General features: G+C 70.0%; 2 protein-coding genes across 3 annotated transcripts; one reads left to right on the top strand and one right to left on the bottom strand.

The window, feature by feature from the left end:
* Nucleotides 1-5: 5 nt before the first annotated feature.
* TMEM259 (transmembrane protein 259) lies at nt 6-8846 on the top strand. 2 transcript variants are annotated; one of them, XM_044753633.2, is made up of 11 exons: nt 6-393; nt 4729-4977; nt 5542-5641; nt 6043-6153; nt 6459-6581; nt 6659-6759; nt 6866-6923; nt 7043-7123; nt 7191-7323; nt 7568-7667; nt 7765-8846. In XM_044753633.2, exons 1-11 carry the CDS (start codon nt 166-168, stop codon nt 8308-8310), a joined length of 1830 nt encoding a protein of 609 aa, XP_044609568.1. In that variant the 5' UTR covers nt 6-165; the 3' UTR covers nt 8311-8846. The 2 variants fall into 2 exon arrangements, with proteins under 2 accessions (XP_044609568.1, XP_044609567.1); XM_044753632.2 differs by having other exon boundaries at nt 8-393; nt 7040-7123.
* Nucleotides 8847-8965: 119 nt separating this feature from the next.
* On the bottom strand, nt 8966-17415 carry GRIN3B (glutamate ionotropic receptor NMDA type subunit 3B). Its single transcript, XM_044753593.2, has 9 exons — nt 16987-17415; nt 14545-15137; nt 13050-14082; nt 10766-10911; nt 10522-10637; nt 10250-10401; nt 9763-9927; nt 9617-9666; nt 8966-9406 (listed from the first exon to the last, which is right to left on the bottom strand). The coding sequence occupies exons 1-9, from the start codon at nt 17413-17415 to the stop codon at nt 8977-8979; spliced, it is 3114 nt and encodes a 1037-aa protein (XP_044609528.2). The 3' UTR covers nt 8966-8976.
* Between the last annotated feature and the right edge of the window lie 1949 nt (nt 17416-19364).

The following is a 19364-nucleotide window of genomic DNA, read 5'->3' as shown; positions in this document are numbered from 1 at the left end:
TCTGGCCGGGCGCGGCGACTCGCAGGCGTCAGCAGGACGCGGAGGCGGAAGATGGCGGCGGCGGCCGGGCGGCCGTGAGCGGGCTGCGGCGGCGGGGACGGCCCATGGCTGCCGGGAGGCGCGCTCGGGGACCCGCGGACCGCTAAGGGCGCGACGCGGGACGGCATGTCGGAGCACGCGGCGCCCGGGGCCCCGGCGCCCGGGCCTAACGGCGGCGGCGGCGGCGGCCCGGCCCCCGCGCGCGGGCCGCGCACCCCCAACCTGAACCCCAACCCACTCATCAACGTGCGCGACCGGCTCTTCCACGCGCTCTTCTTCAAGATGGCTGTCACCTATTCGCGGCTCTTCCCGCCCGCCTTCCGCCGCCTCTTCGAGTTCTTCGTGTTGCTCAAGGTGACCGCGGCCCCGACCCCCGACCCCTGACCCCGGCGGCGGGCCTGCGCCCCCTGACCCCGACGCGCCCGGGCCACCTTCCCACCCGGGGGACTAGAACCGACCCACTGGGGACCCTGCGATCCCTGACCCCTGCCCCCTGCCCCGAGACGTCCACCTGGGAAGGACCGGGTGTCATCCCGTGGTGGCTCCTGGTCCCGGCTCCGGGCCGCGCCCACCCCCATCCTCCCCAGGCCCCGACCCGCCGGGAGCCTCTCGCCCTGTGACCCCGTGCACCCCCCCACCCGGGCCCGTCCCGCCCCGATCTCCAACCCCGGGTCTCCCCAAAGCCCGCGGCGGCCGCGCCCCCGGGACACACCCCCGGGCCACCGGCTGCCCCGCGAGCTGCTCCCGGCCCCGCTCCTCCTGCCGCCGCGCCTTCCGGGGGCTCCCACCCTGGGGACCTTCCACTGCGCCCCCGCCGCCCCCGCCGTGCTCCTTCTCTGGGCTTCACGGGAGCGTGACCTGACCGAGGTCACTCGCCAGGCTTGGTGACAAAGTCACAGCCGGCGCTGCCGCTCGCGGCTCAGCCGGGCCCGCGAGCTTCTGCGCGTCCACCCGCGGGGGCACCGCCCGGCCCGTCCGAGAAGGGGTCTCCCCCCCGGGAAGGAGCTTGCTGGGCCGGGGGCCGGGGTTCCCGAGCACAGGGCGGTCCCAGGTGTCGCCTGACACCTGCCGCGGGCCGGGCCGGGGTGCTGGCTGGGCTCCCGGGCTGCACAGAGCGGCTGATGCTGACGCTCAGGCGCTGGGGCGCGGCCGGCCCGGTTGGTCAGGACCTGCTGGTTCTTTGGGGTTTGGTGGAAGGAGCGCCAGTGGGGCCCGGACCGACCTGGGTGTGGGCTGGCCACAGCCTCCCGGGGGCCCTTGAGCCCCCCAGTCCCTCGTGGGCCAGAGTGGCCTGCTCTCTGCCTGGTGAGGCCATGCTGAGGTGGCCCTCCTGCCCCCTCCCCTCCCCAGGACCGCTCGGGGCCCCTCCGGAGGCTGTGAGTGGGGCTGTGGAGGATTATGGGATCGGGGTTCCTTTATTGGGCTCCTGGGGTCTGTGGATGCCTGAGAGTGGGGACAGAAGCTGCGTGGAGGAGAGGGAGCCCTGTCCTCCCCAGACCTCAGATGGGGCCACTTCTGAGGGGCTGGGCTCTGTCTGCTGCTCCCCGGTTTAGGAGCAGATGGGTGTTTGGGGCGACCAGCAGACAGGCCCTGGGCAGGTGGCCCCAGAGGCGTCAGCCCCGAGTCCGTCTCCGCTGAGCTGGAGCGGCGAGGCCCCTCGTTCCCGGAATCTGCCCCAGTTCCCGTCGGCACGTGAGGCCGGCGGCTGGTTCTGAGCCGCCTCAAGTTCCAGAACGCCCGCTGCTGTGTTTCCGGTCGCTGGCTTCCGGACTCTCGCTGCGAGACCGAGGTCCCCTCGCGGACTTCCTCTCAGCCTCTTCCTGGGCCGCCGGTTCCGCCAGCTCCTGCTGCGGGCTGCCCAGGTGCCCGCTCCCCCGCCCTCCTCAGGCCGTTTGGGGACCTGTGTCCCACATGCCAGCTGCTGGGGGCAAGAGGTGGCCGCTGGGCCCGTGTTTGGGGCCCTTAGAAGCCCGTCCCCCCACCCGCCTGGGCTGCCACCTCGGCTGGTTCTCCTGGCGCGGAGGCCCAGAGCTGGCACTGGACTCTGGACCCTGGGCTTCCTGACCCTGCAGCCCCGAGCAGGAGGCCATGGCGGGAGGGGCACCAATGTGGGCAGCAGAGGTGATGGGGTGCCCTCGGGGTCCCCAAGGATTAAGGAGAGGATGTGTGTGAAGCCCCTAGGGTCCCTGCTCTGAGTGGGATCCCTGAACCTGTTCCCCATGCCGCCTCAAGCTGGGCCCTGGGACCCAGGGGGGAGTGGGCAGACGAGGAGGAAGGCACAGACTGGCTGTGGGGCATGCGGTCTGTGTGACATGCGGCAGCTGCAGCCTCGAGAAGGCAGCAGGAACAGCCTGTGCAAAGGCCCTGGGGCTGGCAGAACAGCAAGACCAGTGCAGCCAGGGAGGTGAGAGCACAGGGTTCTCTGGGGTGGCAGAGATTGGGGGGCTGTATCACCCCAGACCTGAGGGGTGACCGGACCACCCTGCTGGTCAGAGGGTGGGAAGGCCACGGATGAGACTCCTGAAATCCCTAGAAGGGAGAAGTGGGGAGGGCTGCCTGGTGCCGCCTCACCTGGGGCTGCCCTGTGTGGCTGATGACAGGTCTGGAGGGGACTGAAACCGATTCTGCCTGCTTGTTCCATAATGGGGAAACTGAGGCCCGGATTGGGGGCGGGCCTTGTCAGTTGGGGCAGAAACTCCTGGCCCCGCCCCCAGGGACCCACCCCCTCTGTCAAGGGCAGTCGACCCCACCTGGGGCCTCAGGTAGCGATCAAGGTGCTGGTGGGGCCGTTGGCGAAGGCCCCATGGTGGCGCTGGGCCCTGGGGGCTGCTCAGCAGCATCGTGCGCCTGGGTGCCGCCAGGTCTCTCCTTCACGTGTCCTCGGGGCTTACCTCCTGGGCTCCCTTCTGGCCGTGTGACCTCGCTGCTCCAGTCCCCCCGTCTGTAAGGTCTCCCGCCTATAAACCCAGGCGATGTCAGGCGCGAGTGTGGGGCGGTGCATGGGTGGCCCCTGGCGTCCGGCTCCGTGTTGTGTCAGCACTTCTGGTGCCGTCTTGGCAGGTTGTGCCGTGCTGTCCTCTTGGCCCACAGTGGGCGGCATCCTGGGCTCGGCTCCCGCTGGACGTCTGGCCTGCAGAGCCTGGTGGACTGAGCCGAGGGCGGCGGGTACCAGGCCTCACGACCCGTCTCTGGCTCGGCGGGCCCCCAGACACGACGCTGGCGTGCAGGTCCCCGGGGTGCTTGCCTGCAGCCACGCCTCAGGGAGCAGGCTGCCTGGCCTGTGGGACACTCCGCAGCTGAGGCCCTGGCTCTGGCCTTGGCTTCAGCGTCCACCCTCGACCTGCACACCTGGGGTCTGGGCGGGGCCACCTCTCTCTGCCCACATCTCAGCGGTGCCCCCGGCTCGAGTGGCCCAGGGGAGGAAGATCGGGGCTGGCACAGCTGAGGGCCTCGGGTGGGCTCGCCCCAGCTGCAGGAGTGGCTGGATCCAGGACTGCACAGGGTGCCCAGAAAGGGCCTCTCCCCGTTCTCTGGCGCTCTGTCCCCCTCAGGTCACAGTGTCCTGGCTAGGACGGGGCGGGCGCCCCGCTGCCCCAGCCTTCACCAGGGCTGCAGGGTGAGCTCCAGAGGGGAGGCTGGTGCCCCCGGCTGGTGTTAGCACTACCCTCTGGGGCATGTGGCAGGGCATGGAAGGGGTGAGGTTCTGGCTGGTGGCCGTGTGGCCCTAAGTGGCCACGGGCAGCTCGCTGGGCCAGGAGGGGCTTTGTGCTCTGGCCTCTTGTGGGCTGTGGTTTTCAACCACGGTCAGCTCTCCTGGAGAGCGGGGCTTGGCTGTGGGGGCGTCTCAGAGGCTCTGCCAGCCCAGCTGGGGGATCACCCCATCTCTGAGCAGCTCCTGGGGTCATGAGCTTGCTGACGCCACTTTCCTGGGGCGATGGTGGGCACCACCTTAGGCGAGCTGGGGACTCTCCTCAAGGAGTGGGGCAGCAGGTGGGACACGGGAGTGATGTCCTGGACACCGTGTCTGGGCCGGGAGGGTGACATTTGTCCGCTAAGGGCTCATGAGAAGCATAATCGTCAGCTGGGGAGGTGGGCTCCTGGGGAGGGGGTGGCCCTTCTGACACACCTACTGTGAGCCATGCAGAAGGTGCTGTTGTAGCCTGACACGGGGCGGGGTCCCCCCAGCACTGCTGACGTCGGGGCCGGGTCACTGTCTGTGTGGGCCGTCCTGGGCACTGTGGGGTGTTGAGCAGCATCCCTGGCCCCACCCCCTCAATGCCCGGAGCTCCCCCAGTGTGACAACCATAGATGTCACCAGATGTGGCCCAGTGTTTCCTGGGGGCAGGCCCGCCTAGTGGGAGCCAGTGCTGTCCCCATTTTACAGATGGGGACACCACGCCTCAGAGACACCAAGCGAGCTGGCCCTGCCGTGGGGCCCTTGGCCCAGTTCCTGAGGGCTGGCCATGTTCTTGGCAGATGCAGCTGGCCATGCCCGCCGGGTAGAGGGCAGCTGGCTTTAACTGGCGGGTCAGAGTGCACCAAGGGCAGGGAGAGCCTTGCGGGACAGAGTGGTGGGTGATGGCACCCTGTGCTCTGGTGGGTCCCATCAGGTGGGCCCCAGCCGGGCCTCTCTGGGCGGGTCCCGCAGGCCCCCCGGGGCAGTCCCAGGAAGTGCCCGCTGTCCCACAGGCCCTGTTCGTGCTCTTCGTGCTGGCCTACATCCACATTGTCTTCTCGCGCTCGCCCATCAACTGCCTGGAGCATGTGCGCGACCGCTGGCCGCGGGAGGGCATCCTGCGCGTGGAGGTGCAGCCCAACTCGAGCCGCGCGCCCGTCCTCCTGCAGTTCTGCGACGGCGGCGGCCTGGCTGCGGGCCTGGTGGAGGAGGAGGAGGAGGAGGAGCTGACCATGGAGATGTTCGCCAACAGCTCCGTCAAGGTGCGCTGGCCGCCTGCCGCCTAGGAGGTCCCGCCTGGAGCACACGCCCTCGCCGGGCCTGGCTCACCAGCCCGGCCTGCTCCCTGCTGGGGCCTGGGGCAGGCGGCACTGCTGGCCCACTTGGCTCGGTCGTTTCCTGGCTGTCACCTGGAGGGCCTGGCCGAGTTCTGGGGCCCAAGAGGGAGGCCCCGGGGCCCCAGTTGCTGGTGCGGCTCCTGCAGAGGTGCTGTGCGCCTGTCACTGGAGGCGTGCAGGTCACGCCGCACTGACGGGCCAGGAGGGAGGTGCTGGGGCGGTCAGAGTCGGGGTGGGCCCGGGCAGGTGCGGTGTTGGTGCAGAGCTCGCCAGGAGGCCTGTCCTCCCAACTTGAGCCCTCTGCCCCCCCAGCTTTGGGGGCAGACCCCCACCTGGAGATGACCACTCAAGGGGTCTTGGCTTGGGTCTTTGATTGGCTGTGGGTCAGAGGCCCTCAGCCCCAGAAGTGGAGGACGTCAGGCAGAGGCGGCCCAGGGCCGGACCCCCTGGCGCCGCCCCACCTCTCGGTGCCCCCCACACCCCCTGCAGTTCGAGCTCGACATCGAACCCAAGGTGTTGAAGCCGCCGGGCGGCGCCGCGGCCCTGAATGACAGCCCGGAGTTCCCCTTCCCCGAGACGCCCTCGAAAGGTACGCACGCCGGGCCGCGGCCGCCATGGCAGCTGAGGTCACCTCAGGGGCTCTCTGGGGGCACCGCCTGGCCAGAGGGGCTACTGCTCCCAGCAGCCAGACCAGCGCGGGCTGGGGAGTGGCTGCTCCGTGCCTCCGTTTCCCTATCTCTCAGCAGCATGTGAGGCTGTGGGAGATGCTCCCAGGCCCCGGCTCCTCCTCCTTGGGACCCTCCTCTGAAGGGGTCAGGCCCTGCAGCTCAGAGCTGCACGTTCTCGGGGAACCCGCCCCTCCCCTGCCTGCACCTAGAAAGTCCTGTGGGTGCCGTCTGACCAGCCGCCCACGAACCAAGCGTGTGGTCACCCAGCCCCTCCCAGGGCGTGGGTGGGGCTCCGCGCTGACCGGGCCTGGGGCACCCGCAGGGTGGCCGCAGGACGAGTACATCGTGGAGTACTCGCTGGAGTACGGCTTCCTGCGGCTGTCGCAGGCCACGCGGCAGCGGCTCAGCATCCCCGTCATGGTGGTCACCCTGGGTGAGTCTCCCCTGCGACCCGCGAGCCCCCACCACAGGCAGAGCGTCCCGGCCCCAGCTCTCGGGTCTCCTCCTCCGAGAGGGCCTGGGCGGGGTGACCCACAAGCACTTGAGTCCCAGGTCCGGACCGTCCCCACGTCTGGGGGCTGCCTGCTCCGCAGCCGCGGGAAGCCCCCTCCCGGGCCCCGGCCCACCTGTTGCTCAGGGTCACAGTGCTGCTCCCGTGGGGAGGCTCCCCCCTCAGAGAGGAGGTCTGGGCTCCCCGGGGCCTGGCCAGGCACACACCGCGTCCTGGGCTGCCCACAGACCCCACGCGGGACCAATGCTTCGGGGACCGCTTCAGCCGCCTGCTGCTGGCTGAGTTCCTGGGCTACGACGACATTCTCATGTCCAGCGTGAAGGGCCTGGCTGAGAACGAGGAGAACAAGGGTGCGGCGGCATGCAGGGCGGGGCGGGGGTGGGGGACAGGCCGGGGCGCAGCCGGCACTCAGCCCGCCCCCCCACAGGCTTCCTGCGGAACGTGGTGTCGGGGGAGCATTACCGCTTCGTGAGCATGTGGATGGCGCGCACCTCCTACCTGGCGGCCTTCGTCATCATGGTCATCTTTGTGAGTGCGCCGGTGGCTGCAGGGGAGCGCGGGCCGGGCGGGGGCGCTGGGGGGTGCGGGGCCGGGTCGGGCGGCCCTCCCCAGGCCTCACGCGGCCCCCTTGCAGACCCTGAGCGTGTCCATGCTGCTCCGCTACTCCCACCACCAGATCTTCGTCTTCATTGGTGAGTTTCCCAGCTGGGCCGGCGCGCGGGCTCAGCCCCAGGCCCCGTGGCCCCTGCCCACCCCCGGCCACCGGGCGCCTCACCCGGTCTGCCCGCCCGCCGCCCTCTGCCCACAGTGGACCTGCTGCAGATGCTGGAGATGAACATGGCCATCGCCTTCCCCGCCGCGCCCCTGCTGACCGTCATCCTGGCCCTCGTGGGTGAGTACCCCGCCCGCCCCTGCCCCCCCCCCCCCCGCTGCCCCGTCCAACGCCCCGGTCCCCGCAGGGATGGAGGCCATCATGTCCGAGTTCTTCAATGACACCACCACGGCCTTCTACATCATCCTCATCGTGTGGCTGGCTGACCAGTACGACGCCATCTGCTGCCACACCAGCACCAGCAAGCGGCACTGGCTCCGGTGAGCGGGGTGCCCGGGGTGGGGTCCGTGGCGGCAGTGGCGCCCGGGGTGGGGTCCGTGGCGGCAGTGGCTCTGGGGTGGCGGCAGTGGCTCCGGGGTGGGGTCCGTGGCGGCAGTGGCTCCGGGGTGGGGTCCGTGGCGGCAGTGGCTCCGGGGTGGCGTCCGTGGCAGCAGTGGCTCCGGGGTGGGGTCCGTGGCGGCAGTGGCTCCGGGGTGGCGGCAGTGGCTCCCCCCCCCCCCGCAGGTTCTTCTACCTGTACCACTTCGCCTTCTACGCCTACCACTACCGCTTCAACGGGCAGTACAGCAGCCTGGCCCTCGTCACCTCCTGGCTCTTCATCCAGGTCAGGCCCGCCTCCCTGTGGGGGGCTGCCCTCGGGCCGTTGCGGGTTCCAAGGGCCGGGTTCCGGCCCGGCCCCGCTGACCCGGCGCCCCCCGCAGCATTCCATGATCTACTTCTTCCACCACTACGAGCTGCCCGCCATCCTGCAGCAGGTGCGCATCCAGGAGCTGCTCCTGCAGACGCCCCCGCTGGGCCCCGGCGCCCCCACCGCGCTGCCCGACGACCTCAACAACAACGGGGGCGCCCCAGCGGCCGCCCCCGACCCTGCAGGCCAGCCCGCCGCCCTGGGCCCTGGCTCGCCGGGTGGCGGTGCGGGCCCCGGGCCTGTGGCTGAGGCGCCCAGTTCCCTGGTGGCCGCGGCGGCCTCGGTGGCTGCGGCGGCCAGTGGCGACCTGGGCTGGATGGCGGAGACGGCCGCCATCATCACGGACGCCTCCTTCCTGTCCGGCTTGAGCGCCTCCCTCTTGGAGCGGCGGACGGCCAGCTCGCTGAGCCCCGGCGCGGGGCTACCGCGGGCCCCCCAGAACGCTCCCCCTCCAAGTGACTCCCTAGCACCTGACACAGCCGCCCCGGCCACTGGAGTGGGTGGCTCCAGCCCCGAGGCTGTGGCCCCAGCAGATGTGCCCTTGGACGTTGGCTCCTGAGCCCTGGGCGGCTGAACCTGTCCCTGGCCATCCCGACTGGCCGGGCGTGACCTGGCTGGAGCCCTCCGGCTCGGGGGAGCTGTGCCCCGGGGCCCTGGGACCGCCCGGCCTGCCGCGGCTGGTGCTCGGGCCCACCAGGTTTGCCCAGAGGAGGGCTTCTCCCGAGTGTGGACTGTCCGAGGCTGCCCCTGCCGCTGCTGGTGGGCCCCATGGGGAACAGACGCAGGCCGATGAGCCGGGCAGGAGAGGGGGCAGGGCTCCATGGAAGGTTCTGGAAGGGGGTGGTGGAAGGTCTGGAGTGAGCTGTGGGGCAGAGCAGGGGGAGCAGGGGTGGGGGCCCGCGCCGTCCCAGCCCGGCGGCTGGTGCTCCGTCGTGCGCAGTGCCTTTTCCCGGGCCCCTGCCCCGTGTGCGCGCCGGGCCGGAGGGGCGGCGGCCGCGCGCGTCTCTCGCGAGGGAGGCAGAAGGCGCTCATTCCACTCTATTTAATTGCAGTGTACAAAATTGTGTTTGTATATAGAATAAACTGCTGACAGCGGCCCGCCGGCGGCTCGGTGTGCGCGTGCGTGTGCGAGCGTACGGGGGGCGAGGTGAGGAGGGCCCGGGGCCGGCTCCCGGGCGGGCTGGCTTCTGCGCAGGCGCGGGCCGGCGGGGCGTGCTCCCCGCGGTCACCGGGCGGCCCGGGGCCCCTCCGCGCGGGCCCGGAGCAGGCGCAGCGGCCGGTGGCGGGCGCCGTCCCCGAGCTGGGCCAGGAGCTCCCCGCGCCGCGCCAGCGTCCGGCGCAGCCGCTCCTGCGCGCCCGCGATGCGCCGCTCCAGCGCCTCCAGCTCCGCCGGGCCCGCCTCCCGCTCGCTGGGCCCGGGGGCGCCCGTGGGCGGCGCGGCGGGCGGGCGGCCGTTGGAGCGGAGCCAGACGGGGCCCTCGGGCGACCCGGCCGCGTCGGTGTCGGTGTCGGCGTCCGCGTCCGGGGCGGCGGCGGCCACTGCCGGTTCCAGCAGGAAGCGCACGCGACGCTCCCGCGCCACGGCCCCGCGCACCCGTGTGCAGCGCCCGGGACCCGCGCGGGCGGCCGGCGTGTCCCGCTGCTCCTCGGGAGCCCTGGGGACGGGGGGCGCACGGGGCTGGGCCGGTGTCGCCCAGGGCAGGGTCGGCCGCGCCCACCCACGGCCCGCCCTGCGCTCCGGGGTCAGAGTCCCCGAGGAGGGCGCGGCTGGCGTGGGCGGATCTGTCCCGGTCCTCGCGTGGGGCGGGGGGCGCTTGAGAGCGGGCGTCGAAATGGGGGGTGGGCACCGACCCCGGGGCCCTTACCTGGGCTCCGGCTCCTCGGGCGGTTCCGTGTTGAGGGCGCGGTGGATCCTCTAGGAGCCCGGACAGGGGCGGCGGCGTTGGGGTCAGGCTGGGCCGGAGCCCGCCCCCACACCCCCCCGCGCCCGCCCCCGCGTCCTGCCCCTCACCTGGCTCGTGTGCAGCCAGTACTGCAGCTTGTTGCCCCTGCGGATGCGCGGCAGCGCCAGGCGGTAGAAGACGTGCTCGCCCAGAGAGCTCAGCAGGGCGCTGCCCAGGCCGAGGCAGAGCAGCACGAAGAGCCCCGAGAAGTGGTAGATGCCCATCTGGAGGGTCTGCGGGCCGAACGCGGGCAAGCCCTTCGCGGTCACGTCAGCCCTTTGGGGGGCCCTGGCCTGGGGGAGGCGAGAGTGGGACCCGAGGGAGGGGCCTGGGGCTGTGGAGCTGGACTGGGAGGCTCAGGCTCCTTGTTAAGGAGTGAGGTTTCATGGAGGAGAGGGTGCTGAAGCTGGGGTTTCGCAGGATGAATAGAAGTGCACAAAAGCAGACAAATCCACATCTTGGAAATGAGCATGGGGTTGGCCACTTCAGTCAAGGCCCACGCAGGCTCAGGGCCCCCACGCCTACCCCCGCCCTGTGTCCGGGGCCCCATCCCACCTCTGTAACTGCGAAGACCCTCTTCCCACAAGGCACCATCTTGTACCACTTGTCATGCAGCAGGTCGATGAAGCCTGACGACTTGTAGCGGCTGATGAACTCAGACAGGTTGGAGGTGAGCGGCGAGTTCTGGGGGAGGCCGATGCCATAGCCTGGCGGAGGCCGGGACGGGGTTGAGGCCAGGCTGGAGGACAGCCGCAGGGGCGCTGTGCCCCCTCGAGCCCTCGACGGGTCCCCGCTGCCCCAGATCACCCGGCCCCAAGGCCTCTCACCCTCCATGGCGAAGGGCTTGCCCACGGTCAGCAGCCTGCAGTCGGCGTCGATGGACACCTCGTAGTCCAGGAGCGCCTTGTCCATGATGAAGGCGTTGAGCTTGGGGGGGTCGCTCCTGCGGGGCGGGGGTGCGGTGAGCGCAACGTGCCCAGAACGCCCCCACCGCCATCGCCGCCGGCCCCGCCCCCGTCCTGGCTCCGCCCCCAGCCCCGCCTCCCGCCCCCAGCCCCGCCGCGGCCTCACGTGAGCATGGCGACGCCGTGGGGCGTGGTGGGCGCGCCGTGGCGCCGCATGTGCGCGTGCAGCTCGGGGAAGCTCGCCTTGATGTAGGCCTCGGCGCTGCTCTCCCGCACGGTGCCCACGCGGAAGCCCTGGGACGGGTGGTGCAGCTGCGGGCCGCCCGCCGGTCAGCGCCAGGCCGTCCCCGCCCCGACGGCCCCCTCCGCCCGGCCGGCGTGGGGCCGGGTCACTCTCTGGGGGGCCGTCCGGGGCGCTGTGGGGGGTCGGGCAGCATCCCTGGTCCCCACCCTCTCGATGCCAGCAGCGCCTCCAGTTGTGACAACCACAGACGTCCCCAGACGTGGTCCAGGGTCCCCCGGGGGGCAGAACCGCCAAGTTGAAAACCGCAGTTGTAAACTCCCGCACGTCCCTCTCCACGCAGATCTGACCCTGAACCCCAGCCCTCCTCCCCACTCCTCCTCCCGTCTCCCCTTGGGGTCCCACGGGCGCCCTAAGCTCACCACGTCCGAGACCCCCTCCCGATCTGCCCCCCAACCCCGGGTGCCCATCTCGTCAGCGCAGCTCCTCCCTCCCTCTCCTCTCCCTCTCCTCTCCACGTCTGTCCGTCCGTCCGTCCGTCCGTCCGTCCGCACGTCCTGTGGGCTCCACCTTCAGGACACCCGGGCCCTGCCCACTGTTCTGGGCCTCTGTGGTCCCCACCAGGCCGGGCCCACCGTCCCCCCAGCATCCCTCCTGGGCCAGCGCAGTCCCCTCGGCCGGTCTGGGTGCCACCCCAGGTCGGCGCAGGCTTCTAGTGAACGAGCGGGTGGTCACAGTGACCGGCGCCTCCTCCAAAAAGGCAGACCCGAGGCCCGCCCGGTGGCGCAGCGGTTAAGTGCGCATGTTCTGCTTCACCGGTTCGGGTCCCGGGTGCGGACATGGCACCGCTTGTCAAGCCATGCTGTAGCAGGCATCTTACATATAAAGTAGAGGAAGATGGGTACGGATGTGAGCTCAGGGCCAGTCTTCCTCAGCAAAAAAGAGAAGGATTGGCAACAGATGTTTAGCTCAGGGCTAATCTTCCTCAAAAAAACCCAAAAACAAACAAAAAAGGCAGACCCAAGTCAGTTGAGCCCCGAGAGCAGTGCCACCTACCAGTCTCTGGCGGTGGAAGCACTCTGTCCCTGTGCTGTCCTCTCATGGCTGCTGAGCGCTTCCATCCACTGTGATTAACTTGAAAGGTAACCATGCCCGTGGCGAGCGGTCAGCCCATCTGCCAGCCCAGCGTCTGGGCTTTACTGCCCGTTTACGGAGAACACGGGCAGAGGCGGGGGGGGGCAGCACAACAGGCTAGACACCCCGCAGGGGACACAACCAGCCACGTCCAGAGAGTGGGAGACGCCACGGGACCAAAAACCCACGATTCTCCAACGAGCAAATCAGCGGGGAAAAGAGATGGAGAGAGAACCGGGAGTCGAGGGGTTTCTACCATCCGCCGTGTTGGCGTGTTTTGGGTCCAAATTCAAACAAACCGTGAAAAAAAAAAAAAAAGACAACCGGGAAAACCGGCCCCTGACGTTTGCCAACATCCCCGGGATGTTTACGGGAAATGACACAGCGTCTGGGAGTTGTGTCCACGATAATCCAGCGCCCGGGGCTGGGTGTGGGCGCAATCGGCAGGGACATGATTGTGGAGTTGGGCGATGGGCTGGTTCCCGGTGTCCATTGCTCCCTACTCAGGAATACTCAGGATTTTTCATTCAAAAAGAACAACGTGTGGAGTGGGGCATACCCCTGCTCTGCCTGCGGCCCTCCAAGGCTCCCGGCCAAAGTTCTGTCTCGGTTGGACCCACTTTCGAGGCCCAGGTCCTCCTGCATCCACGACACCTGCATGACCTGCCCCCTCTGTCCCCTCCATGCCCTCGCCCCTCGCTCACCCTGCTCCCGCCCCAGGACCTTTGCATGGCTGTGCCCTTTTTCTGCAACGGTCCTACTGACACCTACGTAAAAGTCCCTCAGACGTCACCCCCATTGAGAAAACGGCCCCCAGCCCTCCCTGTGTCCCCCCTCTGCCTTACTTTTCTCCCTGGTTCTTTGTCACCACACACACCAGCTATTTTCTCTGTCTTGACTCTTGCCATCTCCCCCTGGGGACGAGGACCTTGCCTCATTTTTGTCCCAGCTGCGTCCCCAGTGCCTGGCACACAGCAGGTGCTCAACAAACGTACACAGGAGTGGACGCCCACCTGGGGCCGGTCCCGGCCTCCCAGCTCCACACCCCCCCCCCCCGGGCCGTGTGGCCGCCCACCTTGGGGTCGTGGATCCCCGACAGCTCCTCGAAAGTCTTGTCGCCGACCATGACGGCGGCCAGGTTGGCGGTGTAGCTGGACAGCACGAGCAGGCAGAAAATGGCCCAGAGGTTCATGAGCAGGCGGCCCGTGGGGCACTTGGGCGTCTTGCTGGACACCGTGCGGCCAAAGAGGATGGCATAGCAGAGGTTGAGGGCCGAGGAGTAGGAGAAGACGGTGGCGCGGTTGCGGCCGCGGGGTGTGAGGCCGTAGGGGCTGCGCCACTCGTACAGCGTGAGGAAGAGCGCGGTGAGGTGCAGGGCCGCGAAGACGCCCAGCCACATGGACCAGTGCAGCGGCCACGTGAAGGCGCCCAGGCGCGAGGCCGTGTCCCGCGTGCGCACCAGGATGCCCAGGCTGGTGGAGAAGAAGGGGCTGCTGAAGTCCACCACCCGCGAGCGCGCTGAGTTGATGCTGAAGCTGGTGACGGCCATGTGCGCCCGGCCGGCCAGCAGGTCGCCCACCAGGCCGGTCCAGCGGCCGTCGCGCAGGGCGCCGTACTTGCCGTCGCCCACGATGTAGAGGTCAAAGTCGAAGGCCGCGTCCTCCGCCAGCCGCTCCAGCAGGTCGATGCAGTACCCGTAGCAGCACCTTCGCAGGCTGCGGGGCACCGAGCCGGCCGCCAGCGCCGCGAACAGCGCGTCCAGGGCGGCCGAGTCGTTGGTGCCGGGCGCCAGGCACAGCTGGCCAGCCGGGCACTGCCCGTCCTCGTCCGGCTCGCGGGCGAACACGAACGGGTGCTCCACCAGCGTCACCACGCGCAGCCGGGGCCGGGCCCGGGCGCCTGGAGGGGGTGGGGGCCTCGCGGCCATGCTCCCCGGTTCCGGCTCCAGCCGCCCGTCGCGCCAGCTGCCCACGGTGGCCCAGGCTGGCGCGCCCCGCGGGTCCCGGCGGAGGGTCCACACCTGGAAGCGCCGGGACGTGTGCACCTGGGAGGAGCTGGTCACCCACACGGGCCCCGTGCGGCCCTGGAAGGACGTGTTGGCCAGGAACCTGGCGGGAGGCGGGGACAGGTGTCAGGGGTGGGCGATGGACCCCCCGCGCCCCTCACCTCTCTGAGTGCACACCTGGGGACCACAGTGGACGCTATTGGGTCCCCCGCACCAGATCCCTGGACCGGCCAGAGCCCCCAGAACCTGGAGGCTGTGACCACAGCCCTGCCCGAGCCAACGACTGACCGCCAGACCTGACGTGCTGCTGACTGTGGGGGGCGGTTCAGCTCCAGGGCCCGCGGGGGCTCAGGCCGAGGCCACTCCAGTGAGACCACCTCCTTGCTCAGCTCCTGCTCCCACCCTGAGCCCCCAACCAGAACCCTCGTCTCAGGCTCTGCTTCCCCCGAAGACAAGGACAGAATTACCCATTTCGTGGGGACAGTGCCCTGTATACAGCAAGTGCCCAATAACGCTGCATTTCCCAACCGCAGTCAGAGCCGCCCCCATGAGGGTCCCCACTCACCGTGCCAGGAAACGGCCCGAGGACTCGGACCCAGCTGGTGGCGGGGCGCCGCAGTCGACCGCGGCTGGGAGGAGGGTTCGCTCTGGCTGCACGCGGGCCGCGCTGCCCAGCGCCCGGGCCACCAGCTCCACGGCGTCGAGGACGGCGGCCTCGAGCGGGGGCCGCGCCGCCTCGTCCAGGGCCAGCAGCCCGGGTGGCAGCCCCACGGTGGGCAGAGCCTGGGCAGGCAGCGGCGTGCCCAGCAGCCAGCGGGGCCCGGGGGGCGCAGCCCGGAGCACGCGGAGGGCGCGGGCCGCCTTGCAGCCCAGGAGGACAGCCGCGGGGACCGGGACCGTGCCCCCCACCGCCGCCCCCAGCGGGGCCAGGCGCGCCCGCAGCCCTGCATCGCCCGCGGCCGGCCGGCTCAGGTCCAGCACGAGCTTCGGGGCTCGGCCAGCCCGGCTTGTCCACAGGGCCACCAGGCCGCCGGGGTCCCGCACGCGGCAGAGCGCCAGGCCGACGTCCTCCCAGGCGTGCGCCCGCAGCACCGACACCAGCACGTCCAGCAGCGTCTCCAGGGGGCTGGCCCAGTCCAGCTGCAGGTGGAACGGGTTCTGGGAAGGGGTGGGTCACCGTTGGGACTGGCCGCCTCCACGTCCCACCAGCCCCTTCCCGCCCCCATCGGCAGGTGTCCCCTTGATAACTGGACCTCACACCTGCCTCCTCCCAGACCCACTCCTGCTCTAAACTCTTCTGTGGCTCCCCGTTGCCGTCAGCACAAAGCCCAGCCTCCTTGGCTTGGCATTCAGGGCCTGCTCTCTTATCTCCAGCCACTCTGGTGGTCCCCCAATTTGAGGCTTTTTCACATGCTGTTCCCCAGCCGGAATCCCTTTCTCCCTCTATGCCAGCCGACTCCTACACATCCTTCAAAAGCCAGCCCCATTGTCCCTGCTCTATCCAGACATCCTCGCCCCTCAGGAAGAACCCGGGCTCCCCTCTGGACACTCCCAGCCTGGACTCCCTCAGCCTGGACTCCCTCATTCACCCCATTCCTGACCTCACCCACCCCACCCAGCTGGGAGCCCCTCGAGGACCGAGGACTGAGGCTCCGTAATCGTGAACTAGGCGATGCCCTCCTGCTCAGAGCCAAGCCAGAGCACTTCCTCTTGGGACCCCTCCTGACACACCACCGCCCGGTGCCCACCAAGCCAGGGGCCAAGGGGCCCCCGGTGCCCAGCGGCACCCAGAAAGTTCTGGACTTCCTGAACCTGTGAAGGACGAGGGAGCTTTGCCAGACACCTAAGGTGGGCAGGGTGTCCCTCGCTGGGGACAGGGCGCCGCGGGCTGTGGGAAAGGCTGGGGAAGCTGCTCAGTCCCTGGGGGCCAGAGTCAGTCCCCCCAAACCCGACAGTCCCCCCAGGGGTGCAGTTCTGGGAGGTGGCAGCAGAGGGCGCCACGGGCATCGATCTGGGTCCCCATCTCTCCTGGGGGGGCAGGGGTGAGGGGACCCGCCTGCCACAGGGACCACCGGGTAATGACCCCAGGCGTCCCCGAGGACAAGGACAGGCTGAAGGGGCTCCCAGGAGGGCTGGGAGGGAGGGAGGCCCTGCCAGCCCCCGTGCCCCACGTTGGGCCCCTCCCTGCTGGCCCTGGAGGGGGCCTTCCCTGGGGCACAGCCGGGTCCCCACAGCTCTGCCAGACACCCTCTGTCCTCCTTGTCCCATCTTTCCCTTGTTCGGACCCCGGTCAGGGCCTGGGGGTGGAACCAAGAAGAGAAAAGAAATTGCCAAGACCCGGAGGGGGTGGAGGACGGCAGGGAGGCTTGGGGTGACAGGGTGGCCCCGGGACACGAGGGGCCCATCGAGGAGGCTGTGGGGTGGCGAGGTCTGAGGGAGGACCCTGGAAGGAGGAAGCCCTGGACACGCAGCCCCCAAAACTGCCCGGCGGGAGAGCCAACAAGGAGACCCGCGTCCTCGTCCCAGCCCCGCAGCCCTGCGCGCCGGGACCGGGAGGCGCCCTCGGACCGGGAAGGGGGCGCGTCCGGGGACCGAAGGGGCAGCGGCTGCCGGGCCGGGACTCCACCCCAGGGCCCGGGGGACGGGGTCTGCACCCGAGTTCTGTGGGTTCCGCCCTCGGGGTCCAGAGGCGTCCCCCCGGTCCTGCCCCCGGTTCCAGGTCCCTACGCCCCGGGGGCATCCGGGGTCCCGGACCCGAGAGACGGTCCCCGTCACCCGGACTCCTGGGCATCCTCGGGGGCCTCTTCATCCAGGGTCCGGAAGTCCGGGTCCCGTGCGCCCCAGGAACTCCGGCATCCGGCCCCCGGGTCTGCGCGCCCAAGAGCGTCCCCGGGCCTCCCTCGTCCGACCCCCGGGTCCGCGCGCCCCCAAGAGCATCCCGGGGCCTCCGTCGTCCGACCCCCGGGGCCCCGCGCGCCCTGACGCCCGCGCGCCCGTCCGCGCGTACCGGGGCGCCCAGGGGCGCGCGCGCCTCCCGCCGCAGCACGCTGAGCACGGGGGTCTCGGCGGCGGCCGCCAGGAAGTGCAGCTGCAGAAGCTCGGGCCGCGCCCCGGGGAAGGCGAGCACGGCCGCCACGCCCGGAGCCGCCAGCGCCCGGCACAGGCCGCGGGCCAGCGAGGCGGGGTCTCGGGCGGGGGCGGCGGCGGCCACCAGCTCCAGGCTCAGGTTGCGCGGCAGCCGCGGCGCCAGGGCGGGGGCCAGGGCCAGGGCGGCGCGGACGCGGGCGCGGGCGGCGGGCGCGCGGGGCAGGAGGACGCCCAGGCGCACGGAGCCCCCCGGGCGCGCAGGGACCCCGCACGGCTGCGGGTGGCCCCCGGCGGGCCCGGGCCCCAGCGCCAGCGCCAGGCCGAGCCACAGCGCGCGCACAAACTCCATCCCCAAGTTGCGGGCGGGGCGGAGCGGCCGGGGCCACCGCGCGGGAGGCGGGATTGCAGCCCGGCCCCGCCGCGCCCTCCCCGCCCCGCCGGGCCGCGCACCCCTCCCTGCCCGGGCCGCCGCCGTGCGCCCTCGCCGCCTCCAGGTCCCCGAGCCGGGCACCCCCAGGGGAAGCGGACCCCCGCCCAGGGCGGGGAGCCGAGGCGCCAGGTCCACACCGCGCAGGGCAGTGGTGGGCGCGGGAGCTAACCACTGCTCTTTCCCGCTCGTGCCAGGCCGCCTACCCCCCACTCTACAGACGAGGAAACCGGGGCACAGCACCAGGGAGGGTCTTGCATCAAAATCGACCCCCAAGCTCACCCCTGTTTCCTCCCGGGATCCCCCCATCTCCTCTCTGGCTTGTGAACGCTGCCCATTGTTCAGTCAGGGAAACTGAGGCCGCGGAGGGGTCGGGATTTGCCCTGCTGTGGTCACACAGCAGCCCCTCCCACCTCCAAGAAGCAGCGTCTACCCAGACCTACCCATCTGGGTTCTAACATCGTGTGCACCCTGGGGAAACTGAGGCAGCTATTTGATGCGAAAGCTATAGGGTGGATCTTCTGCCCTCCAGCCATGGGCAGGCAATGTGGGCCAGAGAACTCCTCTTCACCCGGCAAGACCCAGTGCCAAATGCCCTTACTCTGAAAAACGTTCCCTACTTGTCACCCAGGAAGATGTAGAATGCACCCCCTACCCCGCCCCCAGCTTTGACTCCATCACAGTGTTTCCTTTCTGTTCACTGATTGCTTTCTGGCCGTATCCCCGACTCAACTCTGGGATGGTGATGGCTTGTTGACTGCACCATGTCCAGGGCTTGCACACAGTGGGCACTCACTAGTTGCTTGTTGCTTGAGTCACTGCCCAGACAAGGACACTCAGCTCCATCAGCCTCCACCGCTCCAGAACCTTCTGTAGCTCCCGCCGTCCAGCGACCCCCAGCCGCCTCCTGTGTCCTCTGGGCCTCCCCAGGTCAAATGGCCAGGGGTCCTCGGGGCCCTGGCAGGAAGCAGGCGCTCAGTAAATGCTGGCAGCGCCCTGCCCGGATCCTCTCGTCCCGTCCTCCCTGGGGGGGTGGGGGGAGGGGAGAAAGCTGAGTGTCCCCCGGCATCCCGGGGGCGGCAGGACGGCGGGTCCAGCACGGAACATTCCGGCCCCGGTGAGTCCACACTTGGCTGCGTTTTCATGCGCGGGAAGCGTCTCCTCTTGGAGCCAGTGACAAACCTCCATTAGAGAGATGAAGACGCCGAGTGCCAGCCAGGCGCACGGACCGAATGCAGGGACAAGCGTAATGGGGGGGCTGGGCTCCAGGGGACAAGGAGGCCAGCTCCTCCAGCCACCCGGCCAGGCCTCGCAGGATGGGGAGGGTCCCCACCCGGGGCCACCGCCCACCTGGCTGGTCCTGGGTGAGGCACCAGGTTATAAAGTGTCCTCAGGGACCCCTGGGGCCTCATCCCACCCTGGGGTACGGTCCCTCGGACAGCGTCAGAATAGGGACCCATCCTGGTAGGCGACACTCCCTCCCGGCAACCTGCCCCTCGGCACACAGCAGTCAGTCCGTCAGTCAGTCAACAAACATTGGTTCTGGGGAGGCAGCTGCCGCCTGCATTGCTCCCGCGACTTACACAGGGGCGCCCTCCGAAGCCGCCGCGTCTGTGCTTCGGCCGCTGCCCCCGCTTTGTCCCGAGTCCCACTCGGCCCTTGTTTCCCCACCATCAGGGGCAGCGATGAAGGACCCGGGTTCACAGAACCTCTGCTGCCTGCTGTGTGACCTGGGGCGGCTCCCTGACCGCTCTGTGCCTCAGTTTCCTCATCTTTACAAGGGCGATCGTCGTTCCTGCCTCCTGACTCCCATGCAGATTAAACAAGGGAACATGTGGTGATTTTTTGTCTAATTGTGGTAAAACGGACAC

This window comes from Equus asinus, chromosome 20 (assembly GCF_041296235.1).
Source record: "Equus asinus isolate D_3611 breed Donkey chromosome 20, EquAss-T2T_v2, whole genome shotgun sequence".
Lineage (NCBI taxonomy): Eukaryota > Metazoa > Chordata > Mammalia > Perissodactyla > Equidae > Equus > Equus asinus.
This window is presented reverse-complemented; position numbering and strand designations above follow the sequence as displayed.